We start from the raw sequence: 21,825 nt of genomic DNA, 5'->3' as shown, positions 1-21,825 counted from the left end.
CAGTGTAGTTACAGGTTTCAGTGTCGAAACAATTTAGATCATTAGTTCTGTACACGGTATCGCCACTTCCTAAATGCAGAGTAAGCAGCCTGCGTAGGGCACCACGCGCAGAAATGCTGTTTGATTGCACGCCAGTTGTCAATTACACGTTCGGCAGAGCAAAAGGCATTTACACTTAACGTGGATTTATACAGTTAATCCGCCCGAAGTAGCTGCAATAGATTCCAGTACACCCGCGAGGGTGTGGGGTAAATGCTTAAATACTGCTTATGACATGAGGGATGTGGGACAAAACGCACTGATATATTGCTGCATATTTAGAAATGTACACTTAAAAACTGATGTCATAAGAGCCCATATTTACAGAATCACCCTGAAAAGGACCATAACCAGGACACAAAAAAGCCCACGTTAGCATTAGAGCCACAACTTACCTCAGCATGCTGCCTTAGTTGGAACTGCAATTTTAATCTTGAAATATTTGCTTTTGACAAAACTATTCTTTTTTCACTGTGTAGAGTGAAGAAAGTGTTTAACTTTGAAGAGATTGCTGCTGCAGCAGTGATGGACTCGGCTTGAGTGACAGTCTGTCACAGCGCACACAGCTATGTGAATTTACGCTGTGGTAAAAGGCCCATTCAATAATCTCTCAATAAATTACACATTAATTAAAATTAAACCCAGTAATGTAACGAATGGAATGCTGCTCGAAGTAAAAGTAAAAATGTTTTCCATTAGAAATTTAGTTGAGTGAGATTAAAAAGTACCCACTTTTAAACCTACTCTAAAAGTAATTTTTTTTTCCAAAAAGTTACTCAAGTAAATGTAACGGAGTAAATGTACCGCGTTACTACCCACCTCTGGTGGTCACTGAAGTGTACTCTTTAAAAAAAGTAGTTAGCTACCACAAAAAAATTTAGCTAACTACATTGAAGCTATTAAAAGAAGAAAATATATTTATATATGTAACAATATCATGTTTAATCAAATCTGATTATTTAATTTTGCAATCAGAAGTTCTTTAATAGATTATTAGATCATATACTATAGGTGACATTAAACCAGGGTGACAATATTAAAATGAACATACATTTATTTTTAATATAAACTAATAAAACAAGAGTACACCATATTTTATATAACCAAGACAAAATATAATGATAAACAACAGCAGTTAATTAACTAATTATTTTGCTTCAAAAAAGAAGACTGACTTCTGGAAAAGTCCCTTTATGGTTGTGCAGGGGCTCAAATGAATTGGTGAATTGTTTATGTGAACTGTGAAATAGATCCTTTTCACTTCAATGATTTGGATTTCCCAGCACTACATACACGGAAGAGAAGACGGTTCAGGTGAGCTTGTTTGATTACTCGCTTAGCTTCATTGCTGCATTCGCAATACAGTATGACAAATGTAATGTTTGTTGATGTTATACTGCTACTCTTTGGGAAATGATACTCATTACTGGAAGAGCAACTCCACTGCGAAAATAGCAGAGCTACTGTCACGCTACTAACAAATGTAGTTAAAGAAATAGTTCACCCAAAAATGAAAATTCTCTCATCATGTACTCACCCTCATGACATCCCAGATGTATATGACTTCTTTTTATTCTGCTGAACACAAATGAAGATTTTTAGAAGAATATTTTAGCTCTGTAGGTCCTCACAATGCAAGTGAATGGGTACCAAAATGTTTAAGCTCCAAAAAGCACATAAAGGCAGCATTAAAGTAGTCCATAAGACTCCAGTGGTTAAATCCATATCTTCAGAAGTGATATGATAGGTGTGGGTGAGAAACAGATAAAAAATATAATATTTTTTAACTATAAATTCTCCTCCCTGCCTAGTAGGTGGTGATATGCACAAAGAATGTGAATTGCCAAAAACAAAAGAAGAAGAATGTGAAAGTGAAAGTGGGTATGGATCGTCAAAAAGACTTAAATACTGATCTGTTTCTCACCCACACTTATCATATTGCTTCTGAAGACATGGATTTAACCACTGGAGTTGTATGGATTACTTTTCTGCTGCTTTTATGTGATTTTTGGACCTTCACAATTTTGGTACCCATTCACTTCCATTGTGAGGACCTACAGAGCTGAAATATTTTTCTAAAAATCTTCGTTTGTGTTCTGCTGAAAAAAAAAAAAAAGAAGAACATCACATTTTGGATGACATGAGGGTGAGTAAATAATGAGAGAATTCTCATTTTTGGGTGAACTGTCCCTATAAGTTAGTCCCCAGCAATATTGCTAAAGGCCTGAGTATACTTTGGTTGTCTGCGTTGCTGATTGTTCTGCACACAGTATGCGTGACGCAAATTTCGTCATTAGCACAGTCCACACGTGGCCCAGATTTTCTCGATGCACGAACAGTCCTTATCTGTGCGCATCGTCAGCACATGCACTTGCCGTTGATTATACTAAAAGAGTATGACAGAGCAGTCATAGTGCGTATGCATCAAACGCGTTAGGACACAGAGTAAAAAAACAATACAATATAAAATTATTGACATAGTCATCAATTATATATTATAAAACAATAGATTTGAAAAAATAGATTTGCAAAATACACTCACTTAACACTTTATTAGGAACATTATGGTCCTAATAAAGTGCCCGATGTGGTCTTCTACTGTTGTAGCCCATCCATCTCAAGGTTCGACATGTTGTGCATTCTAATATGCTATTCTGCTCATTACAATTGTACAGAGTGGTTATCTGAGTTATCGTAGCCATTCTCCGTTGACCTCTCTCATCAACAAGACAGTTCCGTCCTCAGAACTGCTGCTCACTGGTTGTTTTTTGTTTTTGTTTTGTTTTTTTGGCACCATTCTGAGTAAACTCTAGAGACCGTTGTGCGTGAAAATTGCAGGAGATCAGCAGTTACAGAAATACTCAAACCAGCCCATCTGGCACCAACAATCATGCTACAGTCAAAATCACTGAGATCATTTTTTTTTAACTCTGGCCTTCATCAACAAGCCCACAATTATACACAGCCATCAATTATGTCTATAGAACATATTGTGCTGGACCAGTTACGAGCTGAAGTGTTATACTTAGTGGTTTAAACAAAGACTAATGACATAACTTAGCAAGCACCACTATTAGAATCAGTGTTTTAATATTTATACATGTTCTATATGTCATACCACTATACCCATGTCACTCAGCATGCACTTTTAAACTTTTCATCGTTACTGACCAGGGGAATGAAATTGGTTGGTATTTATTAGAGCAGAAGGAGATTATTTCATCTTCAGGCCATACACCTGGTGTATCAGTGTTTGTCTGTTTGTAACTCATGTTTTGTCTTCCTTTCTCTCCAGTGCACTCACCTGCACCCTGTCCTATTTGTTCTCTCTTCTTCCTTTCTCTTCCGCTTCCTCTTTTTCTCTCAGTTCCTTTATTGCATTTGTCTTTTGCTTGCCCTTTTCCCTTTTCATGACCTCCTCTAAATCTGTTTACAATGTCTTTCTTTTTCTTTCTTTCTTTCTTTTTAATCTATCTATCTATCTATCTATCTATCTATCTATCTATCTGTCTATCTACCTATCTATATATCTGTCTGTCTGTCTGTCTGTCACTCTCTGGTTTGTGCCATAATCCTTGATCTTGCAGATCATGACTTTCATGAATGTAGGTTATTATTTAAATCAAAATTGTATTAGGTAAATGGTTTTATTAAAACCATATGTCTTTTCTCTCCCATCTTTCTACTTTCTCTTTTTCATTTTCACAGACACTTTTGCCAGTAAGGTTGCTGCCATCCAAGATCAATATGCTGACGCCTCTATTGGCAATGTGACGGGCAGCAATGCCGTTAATGTTTTCCTGGGCATTGGTGTGGCGTGGACCATAGCTGCCATATACTGGCGCACTAAGGGCAAATCATTCCGCGTTGAGCCTGGCTCTCTGGCCTTCTCTGTCACACTATTCACTGCCTTGGCTGTGGTGTGTGTCAGTGTGCTCTTGTTTCGCCGGCGCCCCTCAGCCGCAGGAGGAGAACTCGGCGGTCCACGGACTTGCAAAATATTGACATCCATACTCTTTATTTCCCTATGGCTGATCTACATCCTGCTGGCCTCACTGGAAGCATACTGCCACATTACAGGATTCTGAGAAACAGAACAGAATAAATAGTAAGGTATCATATTATCTCGGCTTAGAGGAATACGAAAGTGGGCAGTGAAGGAGTTATTTTTTTATGTGTATTTATTAGATATTTATCCTGTTACCTTTTTAATAAGTCAGATACGTAAGTTCGATTTTGTAATTTTCCATTTTCATAAAGGAATTGTTCACCCAAAAATTAAAATTCTGTCATTATTTACTCACCCTCTTGATATTTAGCACTTGTATGACTTTCTTTCTTGCGTGGAACACAAAAGGAGAAATTATGAACAATGTGCTTGTCCCTCTTTTTAGCAAAATTGCAATGACTGGAGCTTTCAAGCTTCAAAAATAAAATGGTAAAAAGTACCATAGAAAGTATCATTAAAGTGCTCCATCCGATTTGTGCACCATATTCAAAGTCATATGAAGTCATATGATAGCTTTGTGTGAGGAACAGAGTGAAATTTAAGTAGTTATTCACTGATAATGTTCCCCTCCAGTGAGCTCTTAAAGGAATATTCCGGGTTCAGTACAAGTTAAGCTCAATCAACAGCATTTGTGGCATAATGTTGATCACCACAAAAAAATTTCAACTCGTTCCTCCTTTAAAAAAAGTAAAAATCTGGGTTCCAGTGAGGCACTTACAATGGAAGTGAATGGGATCAATCCATAAAAGTTAAAATACACACTATTTCAAAATTATAGCCACAAGACATAAACAATATGCATGCTAACATTATTTTAGTGTGATAAAACCCTAAAACAAATGTAAAAACAACAATCTGAATACCTTTACAGTTGAAAAAATACATGTTTTAACAGAAGAATTAATGAAAGTGCTTTTATAAAATTATAAGCTTCACATTTCTGCCTTTAAACCCTCCAAAAATGGGCCCCATTCACTTCCATTGTTAGTGCCTCGTTTGTTTTTGTTTTTGTTTTTTTAAGAAAAGGAGGTAATCAGCATTATGCCACAAATGCTGTCGATTGATTTGATCTTGTATTGAACCCGGAATATTCCTTTAACTTGAGAGTTAGTCACGATTTGTGAATGAATCATTCAGACCAGTTTTGTTAACTGGATCAACCGATTCATTAAAAAGTTCGCTACTTCACTCATGAACTTTAATAATGATTTAAATTCCTCCTTATGTGTTCCACTCAAGAAAAAAAGTCATTCGAGTTTGGAACAACATGAGGGAGAGTAACTGATGATGACAGAATTTTCATATTTGTGTTCATCTCATTAAATTAGTTTGAATGCAGTGTTTTACTTGTCAGTTCTTGTCCCCTTGCCTTACACTCGTACCCGTCTTTCAGTAGTGTCTTAAATCTATCCAGACCAGTAACCAATGACTCTCGTCTTTTCATTCTCCTGTTTGAGCCAATCCGAGACTTTGGTTACTGAATGAAGGGTTTTACTTTTTTTGGACTTTTTTTGGACTTTTTTTTAAATGTTACATGTCAGTATTGCTCTCATGTACATATAATGCTAATATTTAAAAGGATATTTAACTAAACAGAATGACCAAACAGACTATATCATTAAGAGCGGACTATAGAAACAGGATGGATTCATTATTGTTTGTGGAAAAAGAAAAGCATGTTTCAGGACTAAATCTGAATCTGACAGATGGTCTGAAAAGCATGTTGAATTCATAACTAATCATTTAAAAGCTAAAAAAAAAAAGTTTGAAAAAAGGACTGGAATTCATAGAAGACAGAAGAACAATTGGAAAATAACAATGACAACAGTGAAGTTGCTCAATATCACTATTTCAAACGTACATTTTAAATGTGATGTGTGTGTGTGTGTGTGTGTGTGTTTGACTACTCAACCAAGAATAAACAGCTTAACTGATGTTCTTTTTACATAACAAATCTGTGTGTTGTAGTGCTGTTTGTATCAGTATTTGTTTTGTGCTATGACAAGTCACACTTTTTTACATGAAAGGACAAATTAGTGTTACATAGGAAATACTACAGTAGTTGGGTAACAGGATTTGACTTTTGCTATGGCATTATTTAAATTCAGGCCTTTTAGCAATAGTGTTGAGGAATAACTTAAATTCCTGATACTGACTGTGAACCATATTGCATCCCTTATATTCTTAAAGGAATATTCCGGGTTCAATACAAGTTAAAATCAATCGACAGCATTTGTGGCATAATGTTGATTACCACAAAATATAATTTCGACTTGTCCATCCTTTTCTTTAAAAAAAAAAAAAAAAAGCTAAAATCAAGGTTAAAGTGAGGCCCTTACAGTTAGGGTTGCCACTTTTGTAGTTTTAAAATAAGGGACACTTAAATGGGCGGGGGATCACGGACCCCAAACACATCCTCCACAGTTTTAACAATAAATGCGTTGAGTTAATATGTGTTATTAATAAAAATTGTATATCCTTTCTTATATGCTAAAAGGACTTTCCTGACCATGACTTATAAAAAAAATACATCATTTATATGTTAAAAATATATTTATTAAAAAAAAAATGTTTATTTGTCTTCTTTATCTTTTTTATGTATCCATTTTGGATGGTTTATACATATGTTTTGTATTTGTTTTATAATTTTTATTTATTTTATTTGTTTATTTTTTTTACTTCACCTGTACTTGTCTTTATGATTGTATTCATACATTGTTTGATCTTATTGAACATTTATATAGAAAACGCTTCACAGTTTTACCACATTTGTGGACTTTTCAGACGGTCCCTTACCACACCCTCCACAGTATTAACACATTATAGCATAATGTGTGGACTTTTCAGACAGTCCCTTACCCACTGTAAGTAAATTTTCAAATTCAATGTTAAATTGCCGATCTGGAACGATTTCACCGTGACGCCATCTGACCAGCTTAAATACGGGACAAATCGCATCCCGTATTGATTCAATATGGGATGCATAATTTTATCTTTAAATATGGGATGATCCCATATTTTACGGGATGGGTGGCAACCCTACTTACAGTGGAAGTTAATGGGGCCAATTTTTGGAGGGTTAAAAGGCAGAAATGTGAAGCTTATCATTTTATAAAAGCACTTTTGTTAATTCTTCTGTTAACACTTGTGTGTTATTTGAGCTGTAAAGTTGTTTAAATCATTTTTGTTGTTGTTTTTTTTTTTTTTTTTTTTACAGTCATTTTAGGGTAGTACGTGATTTTATCACACTAAAATCATGTTTTCACAACATGTTGTAATAAAGACTCTGGCCTACAAAATCCAGCAATCAAAAGTCTTGTGAAAAATGTTTAGTATGTGTTTTATGGCCCTAAAATGTTACTAACCAAGTTTAAATGAGATTTTCTCAAAATTACAAATGTGTGCATACATGTTGCTCACATATTATTGCAGCACAATTTGTGCTGAATACAGTGTAATGAGACTTTTGCAATTCATATGGTGTAATTAACAGGGCATTACATTTTGTGACTATACTTTTGAGTGAGTATTGTAACGTTTACGTATTGGCTCCATTCACTTCCATTGTAAGTGCCTTACCGGAACACAGATTTTTTCTTTTCTTTTTTTTTCTTTTTTAAATAAGGGGCAAGTCAAATTAAATTTTTGTGGTAATCAACATTATGCCACAAATGCTGTTGATTTAGCTTAACTTGTATTGAATGCGGAATACTCCTTTAAGTGCGTGTCTACAGCCTTGCTTTGGAGCCATCTATTTGATAGTGTATTCCTAAAATAATTTTCAGCAGTTATACACATTTAAAATTTACAGTCTCTCTGACCAAAATATTGATGACTCATCTTGCATTACACAAATTTTCTAGAGTGTGAATGTCCCTCCCCTTTATACCACCTGCAACTGTAACAAATCATCATTGCTGTGACGTAACTAAAGCCTATTGGCAATTTTCCAACAGACTTTTGGACTGAACTGGTTTTAGATGGCCAATGCTTGGTTAGTATAGTCATGATGGATAAAAAGCCAAAACCAGCATGAAAGTACCCAAAACCTATCTTGTACTGGTCAATAAGATTCTTTTAATTGGTTATTTAATCTGTTTACCAGCTAAACCAGCCTTGTTCATGTACGGTTAGTTAGTTTTTTTTTAGCAGGGAAAAACAAATAGTATAAACAATTTCTAGTATTTCTATTGATCAGATTGGTTGTTATGACGTACAGTATGTAAGTCAAGCAAAGATGCACAGCAATGGAGGGAGAGGGTGGGAGTCATCGGCTCTGCCACACTGAATGATGGAGGCAAGGCTGTAGCAAGTGAGGTGAAAGGTGGTAACGATTCTAGGGACCCAAATGTCCAGGGGGGCCCATGACAAATTCAAAACTGTATTATTTTAATAGGTAAGGGGCTCAGGGCAATATATAGTCAGGGGGCCCAGAATTAATTGCTACGGCCCTGGATGGAGGACACTGGAAAAGAATGAATGAGACAGATTTAGAAGCTGTGTGGCTCTCAGAAGTAGCTTCTCTATCCATTCTAGTAAAGTGTGTGGAGTGAGAAAATGTGAACACAGAGTATTTTTAGTATTATCTTGTTGCTAGGCAACCCGCCCAGAGAGTCTTTGTCTTGTCTGGGCCGGATGACGGGTACATGTGTGTGTGTGGGTGTTGCTGTATGTGTGTTAAACCCCCACATACAAGTCTATTTAAGGCTTGAAACAGCACATCCATATTATACCTATTTAACCTCTTATACTAACCTAAGTTGGATGGAGGTTTTGCTTGTACAGTGAATAAAGAATAACTACCCAATGCAGACTCTTTTGTAAATTGGTTACAATAAAGATAAGAATCATATTGATATCAGTTATGACATATACGTAATTCAAATACGAAACTGAGCAATTATACTAGCCCATGATGTCATGAGTCAAGACCTACATATCATCAGTAATGTATTCCAGATCATACTGTCATACAATAGAATATTTGTGTGAGACAGTGAGTGTGCACATAATCGGTTTATAGGGTCACTGCTTTGCTCTCTGTGCCTGACTGCTCTTGAAGCTCAATGAACTGAAGTGCAATCCCAGAATGTCGCACTGAAAAACAGCTAGCGTAATTGGATTAAGCATCCTGGCCAGAGAGAGAGAGAGAGAGAGAGAGACAGCAAGAAAGAGCTTTGGAATGTAAACACTTTCACTATGACTGGAGTACCTATATACACAATCATTTACACATATTTTATAGGTGAAATAGCAAGTCAAGGTTATTTGTATGTGGTTTATAGCATTTTTCAAGGAGAAAGAGAGACAAAAGCTGTGTGTATTTGTGCTGTGTGTACTGGTCTTTTTCCTATTGTGTGAGTTTTTGTCTAACCAATACTAAGAGCAATAGGCTACTGATATGTATAGTGGGCCCAAAAAGTATTTGGACACTTAAGCCACACTTAAAAATGTATGAATGTCACTGCATTAGAAAACAAAATATCGAACCAAGTGGCATCTGCAAAGAAATTATGCTTGACCTTTTCTAATAACTACAAGTCATTTTTGCAATTAACCTGATGCAAATGTGAATTTTAGCTTATGTATGAAGTCCACCAAGGTTCACACAGGTGCACAACAGAGTAACAACAGGTGTAACTATGGACATATTCCACAAAGTTTGACCATATAATGTCCGAATACTTTTTTTTTACTGTCTTGTCTAACAAATGTTTATATATATATATATATATATATATACACACACTTTTTGAGAATATATATATATATATATATTCTCAAAAAGTGTGCAATCTATCTTTAAAGGTAAAATAAATGTTCTCTCATCATTTACTCACCCTCATGACACCCTAGATGTGTATGACTTTCTTTCTTCTCCTGAACACAAACAAATATTTTTAGAAGACTATCTCAGCTCTGTAGGTCCTCAAGTGAATGTGGACCAAAACTTTGAAGGTACAAAAAGCACATAAAGGCAGCATAAAAGTAATCCATGCAACTCCAGTGGTTAAATCCATATCTTCAGAAATGATGATAGGTGTGTGTGAGAAACAGATCAATATTTAAGTCCTTTTTTACTATAAGTTCTCCTTCCTGCCCAGTATGTGGGGATATGCATGAAGACTGTGAATCGCTAAAAACAAATGAAGAATGTGAAAATAAAAGTGGAGATTTATAGTAAAAAAAAGACTTAAATATTGATCTGTATCTCACCCACACCTATCATATCACTTCTGAAGACATGTAGTTAACCACTGAATTACTTTTATCCTACCTTTATGTGCTTTTTGGACCTTCAAAGTTCCGGCCACCATTTACTTGCATTGAAAGGACTTGGTTTCAACAAATGCTCTTATTGCAGTGTGGAGGAAGTTTTGAGTTCTGAAACTTACAGTATGTTCTTATAGAAAAATGACCTCTTAAATATAAAACAAATCAAGGGAAATTTTAGTAATGTCATGGCCCCTTTAAAAATTATGCCTCTAGGTTTGGTATTTTGTTATTTAATTCAATGACATTCAAATATTTTTAAGTGTGGCTTAATTAAGTGTCCAAATACTTTTTGGGGCCACTGTACATATACTGAAACATCAAAAATCTCCTATAGTTGTGCAGGCAAGCCTTTGACCCAAGAAACAATGCTTCTCTCTGATGTGCCCAGCAAACCCATTCTGTTATCTGACCCTGTGTTTTAGAGAATTAAATTATGCAATAGTAAAACTAATACTTCTTGAATGTGTACATGCGTGTGTGTGTGTGTTTGGATTGTTCCTTAATTAATGGATTGATGGTTTCATTGTTAATTGTCTTTGTACTTCATGATGAGTGAATCACCAAGTGCTTTTCATATTCTATTATATGGCAACTTTTAGATAAACTCCTCCAGTTTTAATTTCTGTTTATGTCTCTCTTTGATGTGATCTTTCCCTTGCTAAAATATCATTTTAGAAAATGTCCTGAAATATGTTTTAATCTTTTTATTATCATTAATAAAACACTACATATTTGATGACTTGGTTTGTCTTCTATATTGAGCTGACAATTTTTATGTGTGTGGAAAAAGTTCAGATGTACAGTGCTGTACTGTGCGAAAGTCTTAGGCACATAAAATGTGTATTACAAAAATATTTGTCTTAAAGGATTAGTTCACCCAAAAATGATAATTATCTCATGATTTACTCACCTTTAAGCCATCCCCCAGATGTGTATGACTTTCCTTCCTCAGCAGAACCGAAAAGAAGATTTTTATAAGCACATTTCAGCTCATGTCCATACAATTAAAGTGAATGGGTATTGTGTCAGTTACAGTCACTGTTCAACATAGGCTTTATAGTCTGAAATTTGTTTTGAAAGCTAATTCTAAGAAATTAATCTTGCACCTCTCCGAACATTGCAGGGTGATATTATTGAGTTTGTATCATATCTTGGTATCATACCTGATGAATCATTGTCTTTTAGAAATGTCTTGTTTTTCATTTGAAGCAAAAAAGATGCTTGTCTCTGTCACTTTTCTGCCAGTGCTTGACTATGGGGATGTTATGTATAAGTCTACACCTTCACACTCTTTAGACTCTTTACCATGGTGCATTAAGATTTATAACAAATGATAAAACTACTACTCATCATTGTGTGTTGTGTAATGGTATAATACAGGAGCTAGAAAAAGCAGAATGTATGAGGTACTATGAGCAAGAGAAATGAGATGTGTTATGTTTATTTATTTCTCTGCACACTGACTTGACGGATGTCAGGCATGACAATCAGGCGCCGAGTCTTCTCTTCCATCTCTCTCTCATGGCCCAATCCACTGGAAAAAAAAATGACAAAACAAGAGCAGAAAGAAAGAGGCGTAAGCAGACGCTCACTGGGGAACAAGACAGAAAGGAGGAGACAAGCTTTGTGCTCAAAATACAAAGGAAGGAGATAAGAAAGAGAAAGAATTAATGGTCAGAAACGAAAAGTGAATGGGAAATTACTTGGAAATGTAATTAAAGACTGGATGGTAAGACCATTGAAAGCCTGGAAAAGAACATGAATGCATGGACTCAAGTTTATTTGCCCCAGATACGGAGTGAACTGGATAATTGCATCACTATGTCAACTAGTGGTAATTAAAGATTGACTTTGTCCTATTGGAAAACTGTCTTTTTTTTATTTTTATGTTAAATGTCTATTTATTGGCATATTAATCTATTATTTCTTAGTAATAACCCCATGAAAAATAGCAGGATCTTCATAATATTAACTAACATGTATCCAAATAAATGTATAGCCCCTTTAATAAGATAGTTGAGGATTTACTTTTTCAGCTACATCAAGATTTTTTGACCCATGCTAAGCTACAAGTTAGATATGAAGCTCAAACCAGCATTTCTGCAATGCTGTCAACATGTCTAAAACAACCCATTGAAAAGCAATTTATGGTGTATATCAATAGTAAGTATTTTATTATTATTATTATTAAAAATGTTGCATTACTGTCTTCAAGAAAATAAATGCATTGAAGAAAGCAGACTGGGAGAGGATTATGTTGTGCGTTTGGAAGTTGTTGAAGGGTCTTAGGAACTACATTCAGTACTGAGGTTCTTTCATAAGCCTGCAGTCTTATTTATGTTTTTGAACTGTAGCTCTAGAAGAGAGACAAATCCTCTCTTCCATTCCACACTCTGTTTCAAGCTGCAGCAACTTTATCAGAAATAGCACAATGGTTATTCTGAAAATCATGTTTCACAGTTGCCTTTCAAAAGTAAATATTAGAAGACAGCTGAGAAGGTATTAACTAGCCCTTCACAGGAACACTATACAAATAGATACTTGTTTTTTGTAAAGTAATCACTGTTAAAGCAATGCTGAATGTTAATATTAAAATTATGAACCTCCATGCATGCAATGCTTTGAGGAACAATACACACAAACAACAACAAAATACATATAGCTGAAGTATCTAACAAAACAAAAACAAAAAGTTTTTCTGTATACAGGGGCTTTGTTTTTAATATCTGGATAATTCAGTCCATATACAGTGGCAAGTATGTGAACACTTTGGAATTAGCTGGTTTTCTGCATTAATTGGTCATAAATGTGATCTCAACTTTATCAAAGTCACAAGCATAGATATACACAATGTGCTTAAGCTAACAACACACAAACAAACATAATCTTTCATGTCTTTATTGAACACATCCCATTAAACATTTGTTGGTGTCAATGGACACAACACCTCAATAGTAGGCTAATGAACAGAGATGTTAACCAGTTCTAATGATTCCTTCAAGTCTTTAGCTGTCACTGTAGAGATCTTTTTTTTTTTTTTTTTTACCTCACTGAGCATTCTGCAGTGTGCCTTTTGAGTCATCTTGGCTGGACGGCCACTTCTAGTGAGAGTGGTCACAATACTAAATTGTCTCCGTTTATAGACAGATTGTCTAACTGTGGAGAGATGACTATCTACGCTCTTCGAGATAACTTTGTAACCCTTTCCAGCTTTATGCAAAGTAAAAATTCTTGATCGTAGGTCTTCTGTCATCTCTTTTTTGCGAGGCATGCTCCACGTCAGCAGATGCTTCTTGTGAATAGCAAACTCAAAATGTCTGAGTGCTTTTTATAAGTCAAAGTGGCTCTAACCCACACCGCCAATCTCGTTTCATTAATTGGATACCAAGTTTGCCAACACCTGACTCTAATTAGCTTTTGTTGAGGTCATTAGCCTAGGGGTTCACGTACTTTTTGAATGGTGAATTCAGTATGTACAAGAACAATATAATTATTTGTGTTATTAGATAAAACAGATAGTGTTTATTAATTATTGTAACTGATGAAGATCAAACCAGATTTCAAGTCAAATTTATACATAAATGCAGGTAATTCCAAAGGGTTCACATACTTTTTCTTGCCACTGTAAAAACATACTTGTTTCTTGTAAAGTAACCACTGTTAAAGCAATGCTGAATGTTAATATGAACAATTATGATGCTCCATGCATCAAAACCTTGGGGTACAATACAAACAAATAACAAAATACATACAGCTGAAGTATCTATCAAGCAAAAAAAAAAGTTTTTGGGGGCTTTTTTGCTTTTAAGATCTGGATAATTCAGTCCATATAGATATTATTTATCTATGCAAATGATGTCTAGCATAAATTCTAAATGCTAATTCTAGCCAGACATAACCTTTATCTTAAACACAAATACCTTTACTGACAGGCCACTGAAGGGTAAATATTAAGGGCCTAGCAAACAACCTGATATTTGGGTTTACTATAGGAGATGCAGAGAATGTGCCATTAGATTCTAATATAGGAAGGAGACATCTGTCCTGTTCCTGGAGCAGTAAACTTACATATTATTATAACACAAGAATTGTGACCTAATCATCTGGGACACCTCGTCTGATAATTTTTTAGGATATCAAATCATGAGTATTTGTTTTATATAAATGCAGTTTGCAATTGTCTAATTTATAACACTTCCAAAAGGAAGTGTTTCTGAATGATCTAGAAGATGTAGATTTGAAGATGAACATGTCTCAAAGATTACCCTCATATAGTCACGTAATCCATCCTTTAGAGAATGTGCAAAACTATTTTGCAATCTTCAAATTTATGAAAGGAGAACTGAAAAAACAGAAGAACAAATAAGGCATTTTTGACAACGTTCCTTATTTATTGAATGTACAGTTATATTATTTATTGAGGCAATAAAAATTACATCCAGAGTAATAATTTTCCCTTTAACAAGGCAGACCAGTACTTTATCTACATACAGTGTTAACAAGTGTTACAGTAGGAAGGTGATAAAGAGTCAGATGCAAAGAGTGTGTGAGAGAGAGAATGCAATAAACTATAAACTCCTGAAACTATGAAATATGTACTTGGTTAAAGCTGTAACTGAGGCAGAGCGGAAGTTAGCCCTTGGGTAAGCATGTAATTTCCCTTAAAGTCTGACTGCAGTCCTCACAGGTTTTGTTATAAACACCAATATTACATAGTTAGGATAAACGAGTCAAAAGACACAGCTCTGATCTCCCCTGAGGATATCTGATTATAGACTGGAATTGGCATGCAAACGTCTGCTTTGGAAAACTCCAAACGTTACCAACCATGCAGACCTGAATTTAAAGGACAGGATTTTCATTTCTTTGTTTTCAGAGCAAATTCAGAGCAACAACCTGAATTTTGTCCCATTTCGAGACACACACAAAAAAGTGGTTTTCAAGGAAATAATTATTAGAAATAGTTTTTTTTAAAATAGTAAAGTTTTGCAATTTTGTCACGTCAAAGTCAAAACCATCACTTTTACATTTTAACCAAAAAAATAAAAATAAAAATAAAAATAACATCCTTCTTTCAACTTGCTATTTAGAATACAAAAGTGATATTGGAAAATCATGCTACGCAGTGTTTGATTTTAAAATAAAATGTCTAAAATAAAATAAAACAACAGGCCATAAAGTTTTGGGGTGTTTCCCTATAAAGACACCTACACCTCATTTAACCAACAAATAATATGACGGACAGCAGAAGACAGACTAACTGACTGGTATCATGGTAGAGTGTGCTTGTTGTAGGGACACTAGATAGTGAACGTTTAAGAAAGTGCCCCTCCCTAAACTGACACACAAAGACAGACTGCACCCTCCACTTCTTCTCTAGTCAGTAGTAGACGCTAAAGAGGAATGAATTATATGATGATCCATAAGAACTGTTATGCGTTTACAATGAAATACACATGAATATTTCCTGGTAGAATGATCTTGGCCCTTATGTACAACAGTAAATGAAATTTGGAGAGGATATACTTACATGCACGTACCATTTATTCCTGTTCATATGGGTATATAACGCTATTGACTTAACATGCAAACACACTATAAAGACTATGTGCTGAATTATGTACATTCACACTCAAACACAATCCCTCAACACTCTTATCTCCTTATAGTGAAATATTGTGTTTCCCATCTCAAAACAGCCCTTTTGCTTGTGCCCTTCTGGCCTTCTAAACTATACTGTGCAGTATCCATTCACACAGCCAAGGGTATGATCACTCACTCACACAATCACTCACTCGCTCACACACTCGCTCACACACTTAAAAAATTGTGTAAATTACACATCTAGGAAAATCCTTTCTACTTTCATCCAATCCAAGAGAGTAAATGTCACGTCTATGTTGCATATTTGTCAAAGAGGCCAATTATGAGGCCTGTTACTCAGCAAATGTCTTTGCTGATAGTCGTAAGTGCTGTAAGTGCTTCGATAAAGGTCATAAAACACCAAGCAAACTCTCATTCACTGGCTTTATAGTGCAACTGATGCACCCAAGACCAGGATAGCAGGGCATAGAGTACAGCTGGCAGAGCGAGCGCCGTATTAAACATATGTTTGTCAAAGTACTGCTTTTCGTTTTGAGCCACGATGTCCTGAGAGAGCCCTGTGTTAAAGGGATAGTTCACCCAAAAAAATGCAATGAAATGTCATTTATTCAGCCTCATGTTGTTCCAAATCCATATAACTTTCTTTTTTCTGTGAAACACAAAAGAAGATGCTATGAAAGTGAATAGTGACTGAGGCTGTCACTGCCTAATATACTACCTACCATCTCCTTAGAAAATCATACAGGTTTAGAACAACATGAGGCTGAGTTTTTGGTGATCTACCTCTTTAAGAGAGAGAGGTGGGGGAAAAGGTGAGAAGGGACATGGGAGGCTCACAAGAGATGAATGAAAATGCGATGGAATCGAATGTATTAAAGCAAACAGGAACTGCAGAGAGACAGCAGACCAGATTACAGTAAGAGAAAGCCAAATCCAACTGTCATCCATTCTAATGGACTAAAAAAAGCCCTGGATTGCAGTGAACGGAGCTAAACTGGGAAAGTCTTGCTTCAATCTCACATTAAAAATGTATATTAGACAACATGTTATGACTCTGAATAGACCTGACTTGATAAAGCCAGAGGGGGTTTGTAGTATCTCAGTCACAAATAGTACTAGTGCGTGTAGCATCTCTGTAATAGTATCTGAAGTAGAACGCCACTCGAACCCGGATGAGTGGATTCAAAGGGGTTTGTTTAAAAAATGGGGTGGAACAAGAAATAATAACAAAAAGTGTCTGGAAAGTTTCCTGGATATCAATCAATTTGAGAGTGTGAGACATGTGGGATCACTGCCAATAACACTGAATTTCAGAGTCAGGATTAGATTACATTAAACCAACCTAAACAGAGACAGATATGGGGGAGGTAGAGTAGAGAGAGTAGGATTATAGGATTTTAGAAAGCATAATCTGGTAGAGGGAGTAAAAGTAAAAGACGACGTGAGGCACTTAAACATTTATACACAACATGCTCAAAACAAGATAATCGATTCACTCTCTTCAGAAAAGTGTTTTGGTTGCAATGTAGATGCATTAAAAGAAATTTGTTTAATGTTGAAATCATGTTACTGTGGATTGGCTAAGCAATAGTCCATCTGTGCAATTTTATGTAAACACGTACCATTCAGATTCAGCATTAGCCAAGCCCTAGCATCACAGCCTCAGAATTCACCCATTCGCTACTGCCACCTTCAAGACAATTCGCAGTACTACACGTAAAGCTGCACAGTACACACTATACAACAGAAATATAGAACTTAATAAAAGGTTTACCCCACCCAACCCTTTCCACAGGTGTCTTACATACAGGCATTAGCATCAAGACAAAAATCCATTGTAATTAAGGATTAAAAAAGGACTTTGGTTAAAAAGAAAGTATAAAGATCTGAAATCAGGCAAAGTGGGAAAGTGTATGCAGGATTTAAAAAAAAAAAAAAAAAAAAAAAAAAAATCCTTAGTCTTAGTAAACTATATCTATACTTAGAATCAACTGAGGACAGAAATGGATTGAAGACACTGATAAGAAAAACAAAACAAAAAACTGTAGTATCACTAGTACACTCCTGTAGTGTCCGTCTCTGACTTGACATGAGTGTTTGTGGCGGGGGAGTCCAGCAATGAGGCACTGATATTGCCGATGTTGCTCCAGCTGTGATTGGGGGAGGAGTAAGGGGGTGTGCTGCAGTTGGAAGGTGGGCCGGAGCCAGAGCTGTCGTGATTGGCCTGAGCCATGAGGGTGTCTTTCAGGGAGCTTTTGCTCTCTAGCTCCCCTTGTAGGTACTGAAAGATCTCATCTGGTAGGCGCTTCAGCTCTGCATCACATTCACGTGTCAGGCGGGCCTGATTCTGCAGGGAGACAGTGAATCAAAGCACCATTCAGAATGAATGATTCAGCAGTGGTAGCTGTAACTTAATGTGAAAAAAAAAAAAAAAAAAAAAAACCCTATCCAATCTTAGAAATGAAGGAGTGCTCATGATGGAAAACTGAAGAGAACAGATTCACAGAAACACTGAATTCAATATAATGTGCCACATAACAATTTGACAGTTTGGCAGTTATGTATTGCATAAAAATGCTTGTTATGAAATTCTATATTTCTATACTATGTAATTGCCAAATCGTTAGGAGTCATTTTTAGCATATTACGAGGGTGTTCAGGGTGGTTGATTACTGGCAAAAGTCATGGGATCATCAAATTTCAGAATCTTTGTCATGTTGTTGAATACATTTTCTGGTTTCACTGCAGCGTGCTGCAAGATTTCCCTGAAACCCTCCTCCTCCCCAGCTTCACCTGTCTAGATCTGTTACATGGGGATTGTATTTATGTCTAATTGTGCCGCAGAATGTCATTCATGTTACATACATGTTGTTGCTTTGTACTTACACAAGTACCTGCATTTACATACATCTGTAATTACACTTGTTAACCTTAAAGAGTGTAACCTTAAAAACCTAATCCTAAACCTAACCTAACCCTACCCCTACTAGGGCTGCCAAATTAAAATTAAAAATGTGACTATTCGGTGAATTTAAGAAAGAAATGCACATTCGAATACTAAAACTGTGCATTCAAATTTTGGAAGTGTGCCAAGCACTGACGATGACTTCAGATGGATCGCATTCTTGCGCTAAAAAATGACAGACACAGCGCAACAAATACAGTTTAACAGAAAGCAGTCTCAAGATGCTTTTTAAAGTTCTGTTTAATTAGACACAGCATCTAAAAAACAGCGCTCTTAAACGAGAAGCTGAATAAACAAAAACAAAGCGATCAAAGATGTTCATCTAGTGCACGTTAACATAGAAAAACAAATGGATGGTTGCAAAAGCGTGCATTCGGTATGAACAGCCCCTTAAGTTGGTGGAGGTCTTTGGCCGTTGCATCTTGCTCTCTTATATGCGTTTCTCAGATTAAACAATGAGTTGTTTAAATGCTTTGTCAGGAAAGTAGTTCAACTTGGAAATGTGTGTCTCGAGATCCTCGCGTTCGGTTCCAGTCTGTTTGAACAGCCCCTGGCCTGGGCTTATATTCTGAGCCACTTCACCACGAGTTCAGCCGAATACCACTGCTATCTGTGAATATTGGTACCCTACATACAACTGTAATGAATAAAAAACAATATGGTATTTCACTGTTATTATGAAGCTTGAGTCTGGGGTAGTATACTGTGGCATCAGTGCAAATGTAACACCATGTGAACTGTTTATTGAAGCGTTTCCCCCCTCATTTTACTTTTGACTTAACGTTTAAGAATAAGGACCGACAAAACTTTTTATTTATTTATTTTATGCACATTAGTTGAAAACGGAATGCTCTTTTTTAACAGCCAGGACTGTTCTATGCAATAATATATCACTGTGTTGTATGGTTTATGCAGTCAATGTGCCCTCTTGTGGAAACCACGTCAATTTAAAAATCAGCTTGACTTGAAAATTTACATTTAATACGAATTTTGAAAATATTGAAGGTTAAAATTTGAATTTAGTTTCTCTGCCCAATTGACAGCCCTAACCCCTACTCTTTAACCTTCCCGTACCTCAACCTCCGTAGCAGCAAATGTGAATCTTGTGAAAATTAACATGAACAAAAACTAAAATGTTAGTACATAGTAGTTAAAGATACCCAATAACCTATCACTATGTCATACCCACATTAACAAGCTAAATCTTTCTGAGAGTTGTCATGACTGAACATTATTAATTTGCCTCCAAGTATGAGGAAACACTTAGTGAAAGAAAAGAGGTTTAGTGAAGTGAACAGGACCTAGCATTTGAGGACTGAAGAATGAATAGATGAGTGCATGACTGACCAGAGGATCTTCCTCCTCCATTTTCTGAAGAATGTCCTTGTGAAGGGCTTTCAACTTCTCTTGACGTTTCCCCTGAGACACTTCCAGCTACACAAAGAGAAAGAATGACTCAATGGAGTTTACAAGAAAAAATGACCTTGATTGTCTACAGAGTTCGTATGATAAAAATATGGAAATGCAACACCAAGTCCTAACCAGATGTGGCAGATTTAGGGGGCAAGTGATAATCTGACTGTTTCTCTTTTTGTTCGCGATGTGATGGGTAGCCCCGTCAACAGTGAAATCTAACACACACACACACGTTGGTGCGGCTATCCTTATGAGGACTCTCCAAAGACATAATGATTTTTATACTGTACGAACTATAGATTCTATCCCGTAACCCTCACAAAAAATGTTCTGCATTTTAACATTTTCACACAAAAAAAAAACATAGTTTAGTATGTTTTTTTAAGCGACTTGAATTATGGGGACACTAGAAATGTCTTCATAAACCACATTAATAGCATAATACCCTTGTAATGACCAGTTTGTAACCTTAAAAAAAAGTCCTCGTAAACCACCCAAACCCACCCACACGCGCACACACACACACACACACACACACACACACACACACACACACACACACACACACACACACACACACACACAAATAAACAGGGAAGATCAACACAGCTAGAGGGCAAAATTCTCATATTTTCTTCATGTTTTAACTAGGTTTTTACTGTAGTGAAGTTAATAAATTTGATAATAAATTTGCTTATTTGCATATTCAAATGAATGGTGAAATTGAGAAATGCTTATGTAAAGATCTGAAAAACATAAAATCCCAGTAGTATATGATAGTAGACAGTAATATAGAAGGTAAATGTAAATTGTGCCAGGACGCTTCTGTAATTGAAGCGCAATCTATAATAAGCCTAATTTACATAGAAATTAGGCATGTTTGCACGGAAAGGAATGACAATAACTTAATTTAAATACTCAAGACGCAGTACAATTTCAGTGCTGACTGAGCCTGTTTAAACTAGATTGCAAGTGGTTATTGAATAAGATGAAGCTTTTTGCTCTAAATCACCACGCACCAAAGTGGCACAACCGTTTAGTGAATTCGCCCCCAAATATATTCTAATCCAAATATTTTGTAGCTTTGAGCAGTGCGAATGCGATTTCAATGAGCAAAGAAAAATCTACTGATGCTACTTTTCGTGCCATGTTTGGTTAGGACAAGGTGCAAAGCCTTTATTCACTTTATTTACTGTTGTGGGACAGAGCAGCTCATATAATAAAAGCTATTCAGGCAGAAATCCAAATAAATACGAAATAATTCGTAATTTTTTTTTTTAAACAGTTTTCAAATCTACTCACCTGACGGATTAAGCTGACCGACTCATAGATATGCTTTTTATTGATATCATTCAGCTCCCTGAAAGAAACAAAAGGTTACTTTCCTGGTACGTTACTGTCAGGGTGAGCTGAGGTGCTGACTGAACTCTTCAGACATTCAAGGCATGATCAGCCTGAGTACCAAATTCATTAATAGTCTCATTTATCGGTCTCTACCCTTCTGTTTCACTTGACA

General features: G+C 35.9%; 2 protein-coding genes across 8 annotated transcripts in view; one reads left to right on the top strand and one right to left on the bottom strand.

Moving 5' to 3' along the window:
- slc8a4b (solute carrier family 8 member 4b) overlaps positions 1-5,386 on the top strand; it is a 100,738-nt gene extending 95,352 nt beyond the window's left edge. For 5 of the 6 annotated variants that reach the window (XM_051648605.1, XM_051648613.1, XM_051648630.1 and 2 more), the window contains exon 9: positions 3,748-5,386. In XM_051648605.1, the coding sequence (XP_051504565.1) occupies positions 3,748-4,127 (380 nt within the window). In that variant the 3' untranslated portion in view covers positions 4,128-5,386. The remainder of the gene's footprint in view (positions 1-3,747) is intronic. The other variant, XR_007892411.1, reaches the window with a different exon arrangement.
- A 9,305-nt stretch (positions 5,387-14,691) lies between these two features.
- The window catches only part of LOC127416509 (1-phosphatidylinositol 4,5-bisphosphate phosphodiesterase beta-3-like), an 85,682-nt gene continuing 78,548 nt past the window's right edge, over positions 14,692-21,825 (bottom strand). For both annotated transcript variants that reach the window (XM_051655931.1, XM_051655920.1), the window contains exons 32-34: positions 21,612-21,669; positions 20,241-20,327; positions 14,692-18,275 (exon numbers count right to left, since the gene is read on the bottom strand). In XM_051655931.1, coding sequence (XP_051511891.1) covers positions 17,982-18,275; positions 20,241-20,327; positions 21,612-21,669 — 439 coding nt within the window. In that variant the 3' untranslated portion in view covers positions 14,692-17,981. The remainder of the gene's footprint in view (positions 18,276-20,240; positions 20,328-21,611; positions 21,670-21,825) is intronic.

This window comes from Myxocyprinus asiaticus, chromosome 2, assembly GCF_019703515.2.
Source record: "Myxocyprinus asiaticus isolate MX2 ecotype Aquarium Trade chromosome 2, UBuf_Myxa_2, whole genome shotgun sequence".
NCBI classification, from domain to species: domain Eukaryota; kingdom Metazoa; phylum Chordata; class Actinopteri; order Cypriniformes; family Catostomidae; genus Myxocyprinus; species Myxocyprinus asiaticus.
Note: the sequence above shows the minus strand (reverse complement) of the source record. Positions and strands in the feature narration are given on the sequence as shown.